At 59.2% G+C, this 14,326-nt stretch overlaps 1 protein-coding gene across 1 annotated transcript; it reads right to left on the reverse strand.

Moving 5' to 3' along the window:
• On the reverse strand, window positions 1-8,502 carry PVALEF (parvalbumin like EF-hand containing). Its single transcript, XM_069544111.1, is given in 6 exon segments — window positions 1-2,872; window positions 3,938-4,014; window positions 4,016-4,048; window positions 4,326-4,455; window positions 5,357-5,505; window positions 8,423-8,502. Coding segments are annotated over 6 exon segments (516 nt in total). The 3' UTR covers window positions 1-2,825.
• Between the last annotated feature and the right edge of the window lie 5,824 nt (window positions 8,503-14,326).

Consider the following 14,326-nt stretch of genomic DNA (forward strand, 5'->3'; position numbering starts at 1 on the left):
CAGGTGTGGTCTGTATTGAGCTGAATTTGGACCTCAGTTCAGGGGAATTACTTTTGCTCTGGTAGCAGTTAGGACAGGGACTGGTCTGGCTGAGGCTGGGCTCATCTCCATGAGGACTGACCTGGTACCCCTGTCCTCACCCCTCACTCCTAGCCCCATAGGACCCAGAAGCAAAGACCGTCCTCTTTAGTAGATATTGAAGACCCAGGAGACTACTGGACACACTCCTCAGCCACTCAGCCTTTCCCTCACTGTTGTTCAGTCACTCAGTCATGTCCGACTCTTTACGACCCCATGAACAGCAGCATGCCAGGCTTCCCTGTCCTTCACCATCCCCAGAGTTTGCTCAGACTCATTTCCATTGAATCAGTGATGCCATCGTCTCATCCTCTGTTGTCCCCTTCTCCTCCTGCCCTCAGTGTTTCCTCAAATCAGGGTCTTTTCCAATGAGTTGGCTCTTCACGTCAGGTGGCCAAAGTATTGGAGCTTCAGCTTTAGCGTCAGTCCTTCCAATGAATATTCAGGGTTGATTTCCTTTAGGATTGACTGGTTTGATCTCCTTGCTGTCCAAGGGACTCTCAAGAGTCTTCTGCAGCACCACAGTTTGAAAGCATCAATTCTTTGGCACTCAGCCTTCTTTATGGTCTGACTCTCACATCTATACATGACTACTGGGAAAATCATAGCTTTGACTACACAGGCCTTTGTTGGCAAAGTGATGGCTCTGGTTTTTAATATGCTGTGTAGGTTTGTCATAGCTTTTCTTCCAAGGAGCAAGCATCTTAAATCAGTTTCAAACCTTGGCCAGGACCCTGTGCCAATGTCAGGCTCACTTCTTGGATTTTCCTTTCTGGAATCTCAGAACCCATGATGCTTTGCTTGCTCATAATAAACAACATATAAGCAAGTGATGTGTTATATTAGGGGTTTCCCAGCTGTTGCTAGTGGTAAAGAGCCTGCTTGCCAATGCAGGAGAAGCAGGTTCAGTCCCTGGGTTGGGAAGATCCCCTGGAGAAGGGCATGGCAATCCACACCAGTATTCACGCCTGGAGAATCCCATGGACAGAGGGGCCTGCTGGGTTATGGTCTGCAGGGTCGCAAAGAATCAGACGTGACTGAAGCAACTGACACGTGTACATGTGGTATATTAGGAGATGGGAGCGCTGTGGAGAGAATAGATCAAGAAGGATGTGGAATGCTGGGCAAGAGAGTGGAATGTGAAACAGGGTAAGGGTTGACCTCTTTGAGATGTAACATTTGAGGAAAACATAGCAGATGAGGGAGTTAGTCATGCAGATACCTAGGGAAGCATGGCAGGCCCAGGCACAGCCACGTAAAGACTCTCGGGCAGTGTGGTTCCTGGCTGGGGAGCAGTGGGGAGGCCGGTGTGTCTGCAGTGAGGGTGGAAGGGTCTGAAGTCAGGGAGCATGTGGGTATCCCAAGGATTTTTTTCAACTGCATGATAGGGGAGCCTCTGGAAAGTTCCAAGAGAAGTGACAGGTCTGACTTGTATTTTAAAAGAACCTCTCTGGCTGCTATGTTGAGAGCCCATTGCTGGAGGGTGGAGGCGGGGTGGGCAATTGGGAGCCCAAGGTGGTCATCTAGGCAAGAGCTGGTGGTGGCCTGGATGGTGGGGAAGTGGGGCTCTGGATGCCTGTGGAGGGCAGAGGCAGCGGGATTACCTTACAGGTGGGTGTGAAAGGGGAGGAGCTAGGATGATGGCTGTTTGGCTCGCGGGCTGCCGCTCCTGCAATAGCCCACCTCGGGGGCTCCTGAGAGCAGTGCCTTCACCCTGGGGTGACGGCCCCTCCACCCTAGGGGGCCTGGAGCCCCATGGCGGCTGTGAGGAGAGAACCCACCACACCCACGTGGACGTGGGGTGCTGAGATGGGGGCCCAGCGCTGTTCCAGCCACCAGCCCCAGGATGAAGTGGGGAGCACACCCATCCCTCTCTGCATGGTGACCAAGGGGCTTCTGGCCTGAGAGCCAAGGAACGACACGGTTCTTACAGATGGGAAGACCAAGGGTGGGGCTTCGGGAGGAGGCTGGGAGCTCAGCCTTGGGCAGGTGCAGTCCGAGTCGCCTCCATCCCACAGGACAGGGTATCAGGTAGCCAGAATGGATGCAGGGGTCTGGAGTACCAGAGAGATATGCTGAAACTGCAAGATGGGAGCTTGCCAGGTGAGCGGGTGTGGGTGGAGCAGTGGTTGGGCCAGGCCAAGTGGGGTGGGGGTACTCCTCCAGGAGGAAGGGCTTGGGGAGAAGGGAGGGGGTCTCATGAGGAGGAGGAGGCAGAGATCTGAGCCCTAGACTTGTCCAGAGGGCAGGGCTGATGCTGTCCCCTCACTGTGGACTCCAGGTGGCCTTGGACCCAGCTTGGTGAGCAACCTGTGCAGAGCCCAGTGGAGCCTGGGGCCGGGGGAATGCGGGGGTGGGTGGCATGGTTCTGGGCCCAGAAAGCACTGAGCTGGGAGGGCTGATCCATCTGGAAGGGGTTGGGGCTGGAGGAAGGACCACCATCCAAGGGTGTAGGAACAAGAAGGGGCAGAGGCTGGACGCACCACCCCTCGGCCTCCCATTTTCACTCCTGTACCCCCCGCGCCACTCTGCTCCCCACCTGCCACCCAGAGACCCATGACCCTGTCCTCACCCCAGCTGATGCTGCACACCCCTGACAAATATATGAGCTTCGGTTCATTCCATGCTGTTTTTCTTCCATTTTCCTGACCCAAGCTGTGTCCACCGCCATGGCCTTCTCCACAGGGCCTCTTGAATCCCATGATGCTGCTTGGGGGACACTCAGCTGACCGGAGCTGAGCGTGGCTCTACTTCTTCTTTGGAATTTTCTCCTCTTTGATCAATTCAGAAAATTCTAGAGCAGGAGACAGATTTTCTAGTAAATAACCCCCTGGCTGTACCTCTCCAAGGCCTGCAGGCCCCACGGGAACCCTCCTTTATGATGGGAGACCCCGCGGTACAGGAGAGCCCTGCACCCTGTATTCCCAAATCCTGGGTGTGGAGCAGGAAGGACCAGAACTTGGCTGCCTGTGTGCCCTGCACGGCTGCCATGCGCCCTGTGTCCAGCCTGCTTGGTGGTGATGTGCTTGCCCACCCTGGGTCTTACGATGGACCCTCCCCTCAGAGCCTCAGAACAGGTGCTCCTATGACCGTCCCACCTTCAGTGGGGAAACTGAGGCCTAGAGAGGCTGGGAGTCTTGTCCTAAATGGACCCCTTGGCCAGACTGCCCCTTGGTTAAGCCTCATGACCACCTAGAGGTCAAGTTTTGCTGGCATTTGAGGGCAGAAAGTGGAGGCTGGGGGTGGTGGGGACAGGTACCACCCCCAGTCTGGGGCTCTGGCCCGTGCTTGCCTGTTCCCAGCGTCATCCTCCAGGCTTGGGGTCAACATCTGGGGAGGGTCGATGGGCAGCAGGATGATGCAGACCCCCAGAGCAGCCAGGGGGAGCTCCAGAGAAGGCCTGCAAGCCCCACGAATGCCATTCCTCCTGGGCAACTTCCTTCTGCACCCACCTCTGCAGCTTCTCAAGTCCTGGTCCCTGCTTTAAACCTCCTTCTGCGCATCTCAGGAACTGCCCCCCACCCCCATCTTCTGTGTCCCCTTGACCTTCCCCAAAGCCAGCTTGGGCCATCCCTCCTCTGCTCAGAAACTTGCAGCAGCTCTCCTGGACCCAGTGAAATGCCTCAGCCTACTCAGCATCTCCCGGACTCAGCTTCCCCATCTGTGAATTGGGGATGACGGTGACCACCACAGGTGGCTGCAGCTTCGAGGAGTGGGGTCCATGCCTGGCAGTGGGGAGCCCGGTCAGCCCTGCGCTGAGATGGGCGCTGGACGTGGAGCTAACTGCCTGAGTGTGAAGGGGTGGGGGGCAGGGAGGTCCTGAGAGGTACTCCTGCCCCTATCATCTCTGCTGCCCCACCTTCGAAGTCAATCCTCCTATCCCCATCCGTGTCGGCCCCTTGGATCACGGCCTCAGCCTCCTCGTCCATCAGTGGTGGGTCCCCTGCTGGGGATGGTGGACAGGGTGTACCCAGGGTCAGGGGTAGGCTCAGGTCAGAACTGAGGGGGCATCTGGCTGTTGCCTGATGGCTTATGAGGTGCTCCCCACTTTACAGTGGGGATACTGAGGCCCAGCTTCAGAGGGGTCTCTGGGCCTTGGCCCAGTGCTGTTTCTGGCCTGGCCCCGTCTCCCACAAGGCCTGCTGGAGCCCCATGGGGGTACCAGGTCTTCTGGAGTGGGCATGGTAGCCATAGGCTGGGAAGGGCCCCAGGGTTCAGGACCTCCTGTCCCTTGCTCTGGCTGTTACTTCATCTCATTTCACTCGATGAAGCTGCTCTGGTCCTTGTCCAGGGTCTGGAAGGCCTTGCGGATGATGCTGCCCAGCTGCCCTGAGGCCTGGAACTTCTGCATGTACTGGAAGGACGTACTGAAGGAGCCTGGGAATGGATGGGCGTGTCAGCCAGCAGGGCCTGGGCTCAGAGGGAGACTCCTGCCCTGGGGTGGGGCCCGCGGTTCCTGTGCCCTCCCCCAGCCCAGGGGCTCCTGCGTCCACAGGGGGCGGGGTAGTCGGAGACAGGTAGTACTTGGTGCCTCACGTCCAAGGGCAGCAGAAAGACAGGTTGGGGTCAGACTGACAGACACCTGACAGAAAGGCGGGGTCAGCTCCTAGTACCTGGGGTCCCAGCCTTGCAGAGAAAGCCCGGCCTTGAGAAAGAAGTATCTAAGCCCTGCCTCTTGGTAGCTAGCCACCTTGAGGTGTTACCCCACTACATGGAAGAGACTGAGGCTCCACGACATTAAATGATGCATGCGAGGTCCTTTGCTCTGCTCCCAAGAGGTGGGGGTGGTGCTGTCTGACCCCTAGGCGCTGCTGGGTAACTTCTCCCATCCTTCAAGGTTCATCTCATTGCTGCCCGCTCTGGGAAGCCTTCCTGGTTACCTGAAACTCCAGCTCCTCCTGCAGGACTCAGGGCCCAGGGCCTTGGTCTCTCTCTCTCTCCAGGCCCCAGACCAGTGGGCCCTGGTCATCCTGGCTGGACAGGAACTGCCAGCTGGGAGGCGTGCTGTGTGCAGGATGGTCTCAAGCTGGTTCTGGACTGACTGAACCCCAGACCGCTCCAGGAGGATGGCTCTGCCCCGTTCTCAGGTGCTCAGGAGGGCGGTGCATCTGCCCTGAGGGTGTGGGCGCAGGGCACAGTTCCCCTCTTCCGGCAGAGTCAGGCAGGAACCACTGGGGCGGGCTAGGACTCCGGCTGGGCATATGGGTCTGGGCACAGGCCTAGGGTTTGGCAGGCAGGGACCAGGCCGTCCTGTGCCCCCACAGCCGCGGCTCGTGACCCACAGCGCTCTTGGGTTGCTGTCCCCAGGGCGGGTTGGGTTCTGGGACTTGTAGCAGAGCAGCTATTTCAGAGGTTCCTTGGCTCTCTCCGAAGTTGGTGGAGCCTTCTGGAATCTGCTTCTGAGGCCAGGAGAGGCAGCTCCGTGACCTTTGGGGCGAAAGCCAGTCAGGTAGTGGCTGGAAGAGACTTTCTCCCAGTAGAGAAGCCCCGGGTCAAAGGTTGCAAGGTTGCCACAGCAGGGGGCAGGGAGGGCTGGATGCAGTCCAGGGCTGCGTCCTACTTCCTGACCCTGGGCATGGCCCTCCACCAGCTGCTTTGGGCCTCAGGCTCCTCATCTGTGAAATGGGGAGACCCCTGCCCACCTCCGCCCCTTTGCAGGGTCCTGCAAGGAGCCAGGAGGGAAGGAGATGGTAGGGAAAGGGTGTCGGACCCTGTGAGGGGCCTGGAGCTGGGTCCTCCACGTGTCACGCATAATGGTCAGTTCTTACAGCCAGTCCGGGAGGTGGGGTGGGGGGGTCAGCTGGGATCAGGGGCAGGCCGGGGCCTTGGAGACAGGACAGACACTGCCAGCCTGCATCCTGAGCTGTGACCCTGATTCTCCCCTCTACCCTGGAATCTTGGGGTCCATCTTGGAGGGAAGGGATGCCCTGCCTGGGGACAGTGTCACCCTCTTCTGGAGGTGGGACTGGACCGAATTGCAGGCCAGGTCTGGCCAAGCCTGGGGTTAACATCCTGAATGCAGAGTGCTGTGGGAGCCCTTGGCGGGGCTGTTTAGCGCCATCCTCCCATCCCATTGCTGTCTGGGGCATCTCCACACCCTGCCCTGAAGGCGGGGGAGCCTGGGATCAGAGCTGGGGACGGCAGGGGCCATGGTGCTGCGATTAGTGTATTTATAGTGCCTGGTCCACGGCCTGGGATGGAGTCTCACTTGGCATGCCTAGTCAGGGCGGGGAGGGTACTGGGGAGGGGGCTAAAAGGCACCACACAGAGCCAGGCCTGCAGCCCCTACCCAGCCTCCTGGGGTGCTCCCAGTGCCTGCAAGAACCCTGCCCTCCTCCTTCCCCCTGAAAAGGCCTTCCACCCTCTCCTCCCACCTCACTGCCCTCCACAGCCAAAGCTGGCTATAGCTGGAAGGCCTAGCCATAGCGCCCCCAGACCCCCCACATATCCCCAGTATTGCTGTGTCCTGGATGCCCCCTCTGAGATGGGTAGCGCCCTCCCCTGACCCCAGACCACCCTGGCTCGCCCAGGGGCCTGGCTTTCTTGGGGCTGAGGTCTGCATCTAGCACCTGTGAGTGATCACAAATTCAGATGCTGAGTGATAAAGGCCTCATGGGTGGCGGGGAGGTGAGCAGGGGTGGTGGAGGCAGGGGGGCCCGCTGGGATGGGTATGGGGCCCAGAGCTGGCTTGGTGGGCCTGCCAGAGTTGGCGGGTCCAGGGATTTTGGAGTCTCTGTTCTGCCAGGCCCTTCCTCCACTCTGCACCGGGAGCCCTGTGAGGTGGTCTCAGTCTCCCACTGCTGATCCCACCTCACAGCCATGCTCTCAGAGACTCACATAGGCACTTGTGTGCACACGTGTGCCCGCCCCTGTAGATCCAGTTGCCTCGGGACTACCCCTCTCTTTTCTCCTCCTTTTTCTGCCCCCCCAGACCTCCCCACCCATGACCTCCCCTCATCCTGCAGAAGACAAGGCCTCAAGCTCCCAGAATGCAGCTTGGGCAGCTCTGGCTCAGCCGGGCACCCGCACCTCCCCTCCCTGGGCAGGGCTCACCTCCACCTGGCTTCCCTTGAGGGCTCTGGGGAGGCGGGTCAGGCTGCCGGTGCTGAGGGGATGCGGGGGGCTCCAGCTTTTATACCTGTAGCTGCTTAGCCTGTCCCTCCCATGCACTCCAGCCTGGCACTGACTACCCCCAGGGGCTCGCTGGCACTTGGCACGCCTACACCGGGCTGGGCAGACTGACCATCAGAGGCTGACCATCAGCAGTGTGTGGCCTCCCTGAGCCCAGGGTGAGCAAGTGGACTTCCTGTCTGTCCCAAGAGGTTCCACCCTGCTGCTGGCCTCGTGGGGGAGGGAGGGGGTAGTGGTCCAGGAGATGACCCAGGCTGGCCAATGTGTCCAAGGCGGCAGCAGAAGGCTGGACCATTGACCTCCTCAGGCGAGAAGCCAGGCCGGGCAGCTGTTCTTTGTCTCTGGGTCACTGTGGGGTGCTGGGGAGCCATGCCAGGGTTGGTCTTCAAGGCGAGGGGAGGAGAGGGAGGTCTCTGTCAGGGAGGATGGCTTCTGCAGGCACAGGGAGCAGGGCTGTGTGACCCCAGGCAGGGCTGGCCTCTCTCCCTGGGTAGGAACCTCACAGGGCGGTCCCCAGGGTGAGGACAAGGGGACCAGAGAAGGAGGCATTGCCAAGAGCCCCTCTGGCCACGGCCTGCTTTCTTGGCCCCAGGGTTTCACAGAGCGGTGCCCCTAGTGGCGCAGATGTCTGTGCAGACTCTGCAACCCCTCATCACCAGCTGTCCTCTGTGGGGGTCTCTACCCGTGTCATTTTACATGGTGCTCATATAGCTCAGTGATCTGCTTTCCCTGCACAAAAGCTCATCATGTATTGCTGGACTCTGCTATGATGTAAGGCCAGCAAGCTGAGGCTGCTCTAGAACTTCCCTGACTGACCACCTGCTGCTGCTGAATCTGGAACAGGTCCTAGTGCTTCTCTTTCTTTTTTTTTTTGGCCACACTGCAGGGCATGTGGGATCTTAGCTCCCCAACCAGGAACCCATGCCCCCTGCAATGGAAGCGCAGAACCTTAAACCACTGGGCCATCAAGGAAGTCGCAGATCCCAGTACTTTTGTCATCAGAGACACCATGGGAGGCCAGAGTGGGAGGACCAGGATGAGTGATGGAAGTTTCCACGGTCCTGCCACGTTCTTCTCCAAAAGGGTTACCCTGAAGCTTTCCAGCCTAGCCTGGATGCCCGACATGCTCTGGCCCTGCAGGAGGCATCATGGACATCGCTCGATGTGTCTGTCCATCAAATGGAATGTTATTTGCATGAAAGGAATGAGGCACCGACACACTACAACACAGATGAGCCTCGACAGCCCCACGCCGAATGAAAAAGGCCGGTCGCCAAAGGTCACGTAGTCCATGATGCCAATTGTACACGATGTCCAGAAGAGGTAAACTCACAGAGACAGAGGGCAGCCTGATGGTTGTGGCAGGGGTGGGGGCCTTGCTGGGAAATGAGGAGTCACTGTTTAATGGGTACGGGGTTTATTTTGGAATCATGAAATGTTCTGGAACTAGAGAGCGGTGGTGCACTAAACGCCATGGGATTGTTCACGTTAAAATGGCTTCTCTTATACTGTCTGAGCACTCCCTCCGCGGCATCCTCTGGAAGCCCCTGTCCGTGCCCATCCCTGCCCGGGCCGCAAGATGAGGGGTGGGGAGCGGGTGGGTGGGCTCCTGGAAAGCACCGGCCAAAGCTGACAGATGGCCAGTCGCCCAGGAAGTCCCTCCCGTTTCATTTCTGTTGGGCCGCCCCCCCGCCCCCTCCTGAAGCCCTGGCCCCAGCTTGCTGGCCTCACTCTGGGCTGAGCTGGATCTGAAGGGGCCACAGGGTCCAGCTCTGGGGACACCGCTGTCCCCTGTGCCCAGGCTCTGCAGGCACTGCCCTCTTGGGAGGCCCTGGTCACTCGGGCCTTTGTGGGGTTGGCACTGCCTACCCACCATCACCGGGCCTGCCTGGAACAACTTGGCGGGAGGGGGATGGCCTGCTCTGGGCCCCTCCTGCTGAACCTGGAAACCGCTGCGGAAACCTGCAGCACGGTCCTGCCCCGTGACGTGAGTGAACTGTTCTCTTCCAGGGAGCCGTTTTTATGTAAGCACAAAGCTCTTTCAAGGCACAGCCTCCTCAGGGCCTGGTGTTTCCCCCTGGCTGGCTGGGAATACCAGGCAACATCTCCCACTTCCGGGGGACGGGACAGGGTACCCTTGGCAGCTGCACTTGCCTTCTGAGGGCTCTTTGGCAAATGCTGTAACCCCTCTTACCCCCACTTTGCAGAGCACAGCTGCGGTAGGCGGGCTTATAGGAGATAGGTTCTCCCGAGGCTGGGGCCTATCCCTGGGCAAGTGTGGGTGGGGGCCGGCCTTTCCCCTTGGCAGCTGCACCCCTTACAGGTACACAGAGGTGGAGGTGGGGACCTGTGATTACCACAAAGGACATCTGCTCCCTGCCCCCACCCCAGGCAGGAATCACATCCCTGTGCAACAGGGAGGGGTGGGCCAAGGGAGTCTCCTAGCAGGGTGAGGTCCTGGCAGGTAGGGGTGCCCCTGAGGCCCTGTCCTTCAGTGACCAGCATGTGGTTTTGAGAGCTGAAGCTAAGGCAGCCTTTCATGCAGAGATGCTGGTGCGAGTTATTGTTACAGGAAGGACTCAAGAGGTACTGGCTGTCCCCACGGCCCTGCCCCTATGTCCTTTAGCACAAAAGGTATGTCCGTGTCCTAATCCCAGGACCTTGAATGGGGACTTGTTTGGAAACAGGGTCTTTGCCAATATGACCCTTAAGACAAGGTCACACTAGGGGAGGAGGAGCCCTGATCCAGCGACTGGGTCCTTATAAGAAGAGCGACACAGAGGAGAGGGGAGGGCCATGTGGTGGTGGAGGGATAGAGGCAGAGGTTGCGATGGTGTGGCCACCGGTCAAGGAGAGCCTGAAGCCACTGGGAGCTGGAAGAGGCAGGAAGGGCCCATCCCTGGACCTCTGGAGGGAGACCAGTCCTGCTCACACCTCGGTTTTAGATTCTGGCTTCCAGACTGAGAGAGCATCCATTTCAGTTGTTTGAAGCCCCACCCCAGCAGCCCCTTCTTTCCCAGGGACCCTCTCATGGGACCCTGCTTCTGGCCTGTCTCCCACCACTGTTGGGCCCCATCCCAGCCCGCTCTCCACTCTGATCCCCTTCCCAAGCCTCAGGTGAGGATATGAGTAGGATGCAGGCCTGGGGCCCGGAGGGACACAAAGGCAGCTGCGTCCCCCAGGCTGGCCGGGTGCCCCACAGGGCTGTGGCTTTTCTTTCTGTTTTTATGGCTCTGTCGGGTCTCTGCAGCCATACGGGCTCCTCTCTAGTCGTGGCGAGTGGGGCTGCTCTCTGGCTGCAGTGCACACAGGCTTCTCGCCGCAGTGGCTTCTCTTGTCGCAGAGCGTGGGCTCTAGGTGCACGGGCTGCAGCAGCTACGGCTCCCGGGCTCTGGAGGACAGGCTCGGCATTTCTGTGGTATGCACAGGCTTAGTTGCTCTGCAGCATGTGGGATCTTCCTGGATCAGGGATCAAACCCGTGTCTCCTGCACTGGCAGGCAGAGTCTACCACTGAGCCACCAGGGAAGCCTGGATTTTATTTTTTTAAGATCTATTTATTTTATTCTTTGGCTGTGCTGGGTCTTTGTTGCTGCATGCTGGTTTTCGCTAGTTGCCGTGAGTGGGGGCTGCTCTTCATTGCATCACACAGGCCTCTCATTGTGGCAGCTTCTCTCGTTGCAGAGCAATGGGCTCTAGGCGCTTGGGCTTCAGTAGCTGCAGCCCATGGGCTCTAGAGCGCAGGCTCAGTAATCCGTGGCATGCACAGGCTTAGTTGCTTGGCAGCATGTGGGATCCTCCCAGACCAGGGAGCAAAATGGTGTCCCCTGCATTGCAGGGTAGATTCCTAACCACTGGGCGCCAGGGAAGCCCCCGGGCTGTGGATTTAAGGGGTGTCAGGCTGACAGGTGAGCAGTCCTGAGCTTCCCTGGCCTCGGGCTCCAGGTCGCTCAGTAGTGTCTACTCCTGCCTTGGTTCAAATGTGGGATATGTTGCTCATCATGGATTTTTCTCAACAATTGTGATTCTCTACGATATTGCATAATATGCAGTATGTAGGATTTTCCTGGACCAGGGATGGAACCCATGTCTCCTGTCTCTAAGATACTACAAAAATAACAGTTACCTCGATGGCCAAGTTTGTTTTTTAACAGCTTTATTGAGATATAATTCACATGCTGTGAAGTTGACCATTTTAGAGCCTACATATCAGTGTTTTTTAGTCCCAGGTGGTGCAACCATCACCTCTATAAAATCCCAGAGCATTTTCAACACCCCAAAAGAGGCTCTATACTCCCATTTTCCCCTCCTCTGGACCTCTGACAAGCGTCAGCCCTCTTTCTGTCTCCATAGCTTTGAATAGGCTAGGTCTTTCCTATCAGCGGAATCCTGTGGGTTTTGCCCTTTTGCTGGTTTCACTGAGCACTGCTTCTGAGGTTTATCCATGCTGCAGTGCATGGAAGCGCTCCATTCCTCTAAGTTTCTCTCCCTTTCTTTCTGGCCGTGCTGCGTCTTTGCTGCCGTGTGGGCTTTGTCTCTGGCTGCAGTGAGCGGGGCTGCCCTCTGGCTGCAGTGAGCGGGGCTGCAGTGAGCAGGCTTCCCACTGCGGTGGCTTCTCGTTGCAGGACACAGCCTCCAGGTACATGGGCTTCAGCACTTGCGGCTCCCGGGCTCTAGAGCGCAGGCTCAGCAGTCGTGGTGCGCGGGCGCAGCTGCACCGCGGCCTGTGGGATCTCTCCGGACCAGGCATGGAACCCGTGTCTTCTGCTTTATCAGGTGGATTTTTTTTTTTTTTTTTGCCACTGAGCTACCAGGGAAGTCCCCGCTTCACTCCTTTTCACTGATTGCAACACTACCCTGTATGGACCCACCACGCTTTGTGTATCCATCTGTTGGTGGATGTTGTTAAAAGTTTCTGGTGCCCTGTGGTGCCTCCCTCACTCCCCTGATGCCCTAGTCTGGTGCCGGTGCCGTTCCTGACTCGGGAGGCCTCTCCCCTCTGTCCGCCTCTTGGACATTCTCTGGGCCCAGACCCCCTGGGGGGCAGCTCTTTCTAGGGAAGTTGCCCTCCCCCTACTATACCTGGCTTGTCCTTGACCCCATATTGTCTTCCCTGAGGCTCCTGCCCAAGGCCTCGGTCTCCATGGGCCCGGGTGCCTCAGGTCCACGAGAGAGAACCAGCAGCCCCACCAGCCTGGCCTTGAGGGTGGCGGTGCCTGAGGCAGTGGTCACTTGATGTGGGGCACCCAGCCCCCACCACTGTCGGGCCTGGCCCCCACCCGGGTAGCGGAGGGCTCCGGGGCTCCTTGCTTCCGTAGGGGGATGGCCACATCTTCAGGGATCTCTCTCAAGGGAGTCCTGAGGCAGGCTGACCACTGGGCACCCTGTGAGCCCTCACCCCTGCGCTCCCTGCCCCCAGCACTGGACAAGCCAGGCTCTCAGTTCAGGGGCCTTGCCCCTGGGGCTCGAGTTCCTACCTTCTCTGTCTTTTCTCAGAGACGTGTGTGAGCGCACGCATGCACCGGTGCTGGGGACAGGCCTTCAAGTCCTAAGGCTGAGGAGAGAGCCGCACACACTGAGCCGCTCACCTCTGCCCTGCCCAGGGCCCAGCACCCAGCACCCTGTCCTGTCCATTAGACCTTGTCATGCCAACGGAGGGTCAGGCTCATGGCTGGCCTGGAGGCCTTGGACTCAGGGGACCCTGCAAGCACAGCAGTTCTGTCCCAACCCCAGGAAGAGCACAGATAAGCCCTTCCCACTAAATTCCAGCCCGTCTTCCAGCACCCTCACTGGTTGTCAGTGAGTGCTGGTGGCCAGCCACACACCGGAATCACTGGTCAGAGGATTGGATTAATGGTAGGGGGGTTCAGGGCACCCCTGGTTCAATAGTCACCATGTCATGGAAACAGCAGGGCTCCTGGTTTGGGCGGGGGAAGGTGTCCCTCGGGTCAGATGGAGTGACAGTGCTGGGCCTGCAGCCCAGGTGGCCTTGTCCTGCCCTACCCGGACCCCGGAGGACATCTGCAACCCTAATGCTCCTGGGGTCTGGCCGTCTGCGTGCCCAGGTGTGCACACACATATGTGTTCACAGGTCAGCCTGTCACAGAGGTTTGCACAGAGGGTCTTCGGACCCTGGTCACTGAGGCTGGCCGTGAGAATCTGAATAGGGTCAACTTAGGGCCACTGGGCATTTCCCCTGCTTGTCCCCAGAGAGTCCCCCGGCTACATCGAGGTCCAGGTGTCTGGGGTGCCTTCCTGGTGGGCAGAGACAAGGCCCATGGTATGCGAGTGGGCAGTGTTGGGCTTTCCTCCTGGGTGGGGAGGGGAGACCTCCACTAGGGATCTAGCCCCTCAACACTGCACACTCCTGGATCACAGCCCTCAGCCATCCTTGCCCCCCAACCCGCCTGGGTCCCTGCCCCTCCCACTGGCCACCTTGGGGAGGAGCTCCTTCCACCCCAACTGCAGCCTGGAGGGCAAAGCTGCTTAGAGTAGTGGCCACACCATCAGGGACAGTAAGAAGGTTCTGGATGCCTCATGCTCCTCCATAGGCCTGAGGGGCCTGGGACTGCCCATGGCAGGGGACCCCACAAGTCTGAGAGCAAAGGAGGCCCCTTCCTTTGCCCATGGGGGAACTGTCTACACAACAAGCCCCCCTAGGGTAAGAAGAATGTGTCCTGGCACCCTCTCCTGAGGGCTGGCCCTCACCATCCTTTCTCTCCGTGCCCACCCCTGTGCCATTGATCCTTGCTCTCCCCAAAGGCTTCCGGGCCCCCACACCCCCTGTCCTCCCGCTGGGTCAACCAAGAGGCTTTGCTCATCTGGCCAGAGAATGAATGGATGGGTGCAGAGTGAGTGACTCAAGTTACATAAAACTCAAATCCCAGCTCCGCTGTAACTCTCTCCGCTCCCAGCGGGTGGGGAGGGGCCGAGCCCCAGCCCCCTGGGCTCTCAGCCGGCCGGGCCTCCCGCAGCCGCTGCAGCCGCTGCAGCCGCCGCAGCCGCGCAAGATGGCGCGGCAGGGCGCGCGGCCGGCGGGGAGGGGACTGTGCCTCGGTGCCCGGCGCCGCCGCGCCCGCCCTAAACGCCCGGCACTGTTCCCTCCCGGGCGGGGGCGGC

Source organism: Ovis canadensis, chromosome 11 (genome assembly GCF_042477335.2).
Source record: "Ovis canadensis isolate MfBH-ARS-UI-01 breed Bighorn chromosome 11, ARS-UI_OviCan_v2, whole genome shotgun sequence".
NCBI classification, from domain to species: domain Eukaryota; kingdom Metazoa; phylum Chordata; class Mammalia; order Artiodactyla; family Bovidae; genus Ovis; species Ovis canadensis.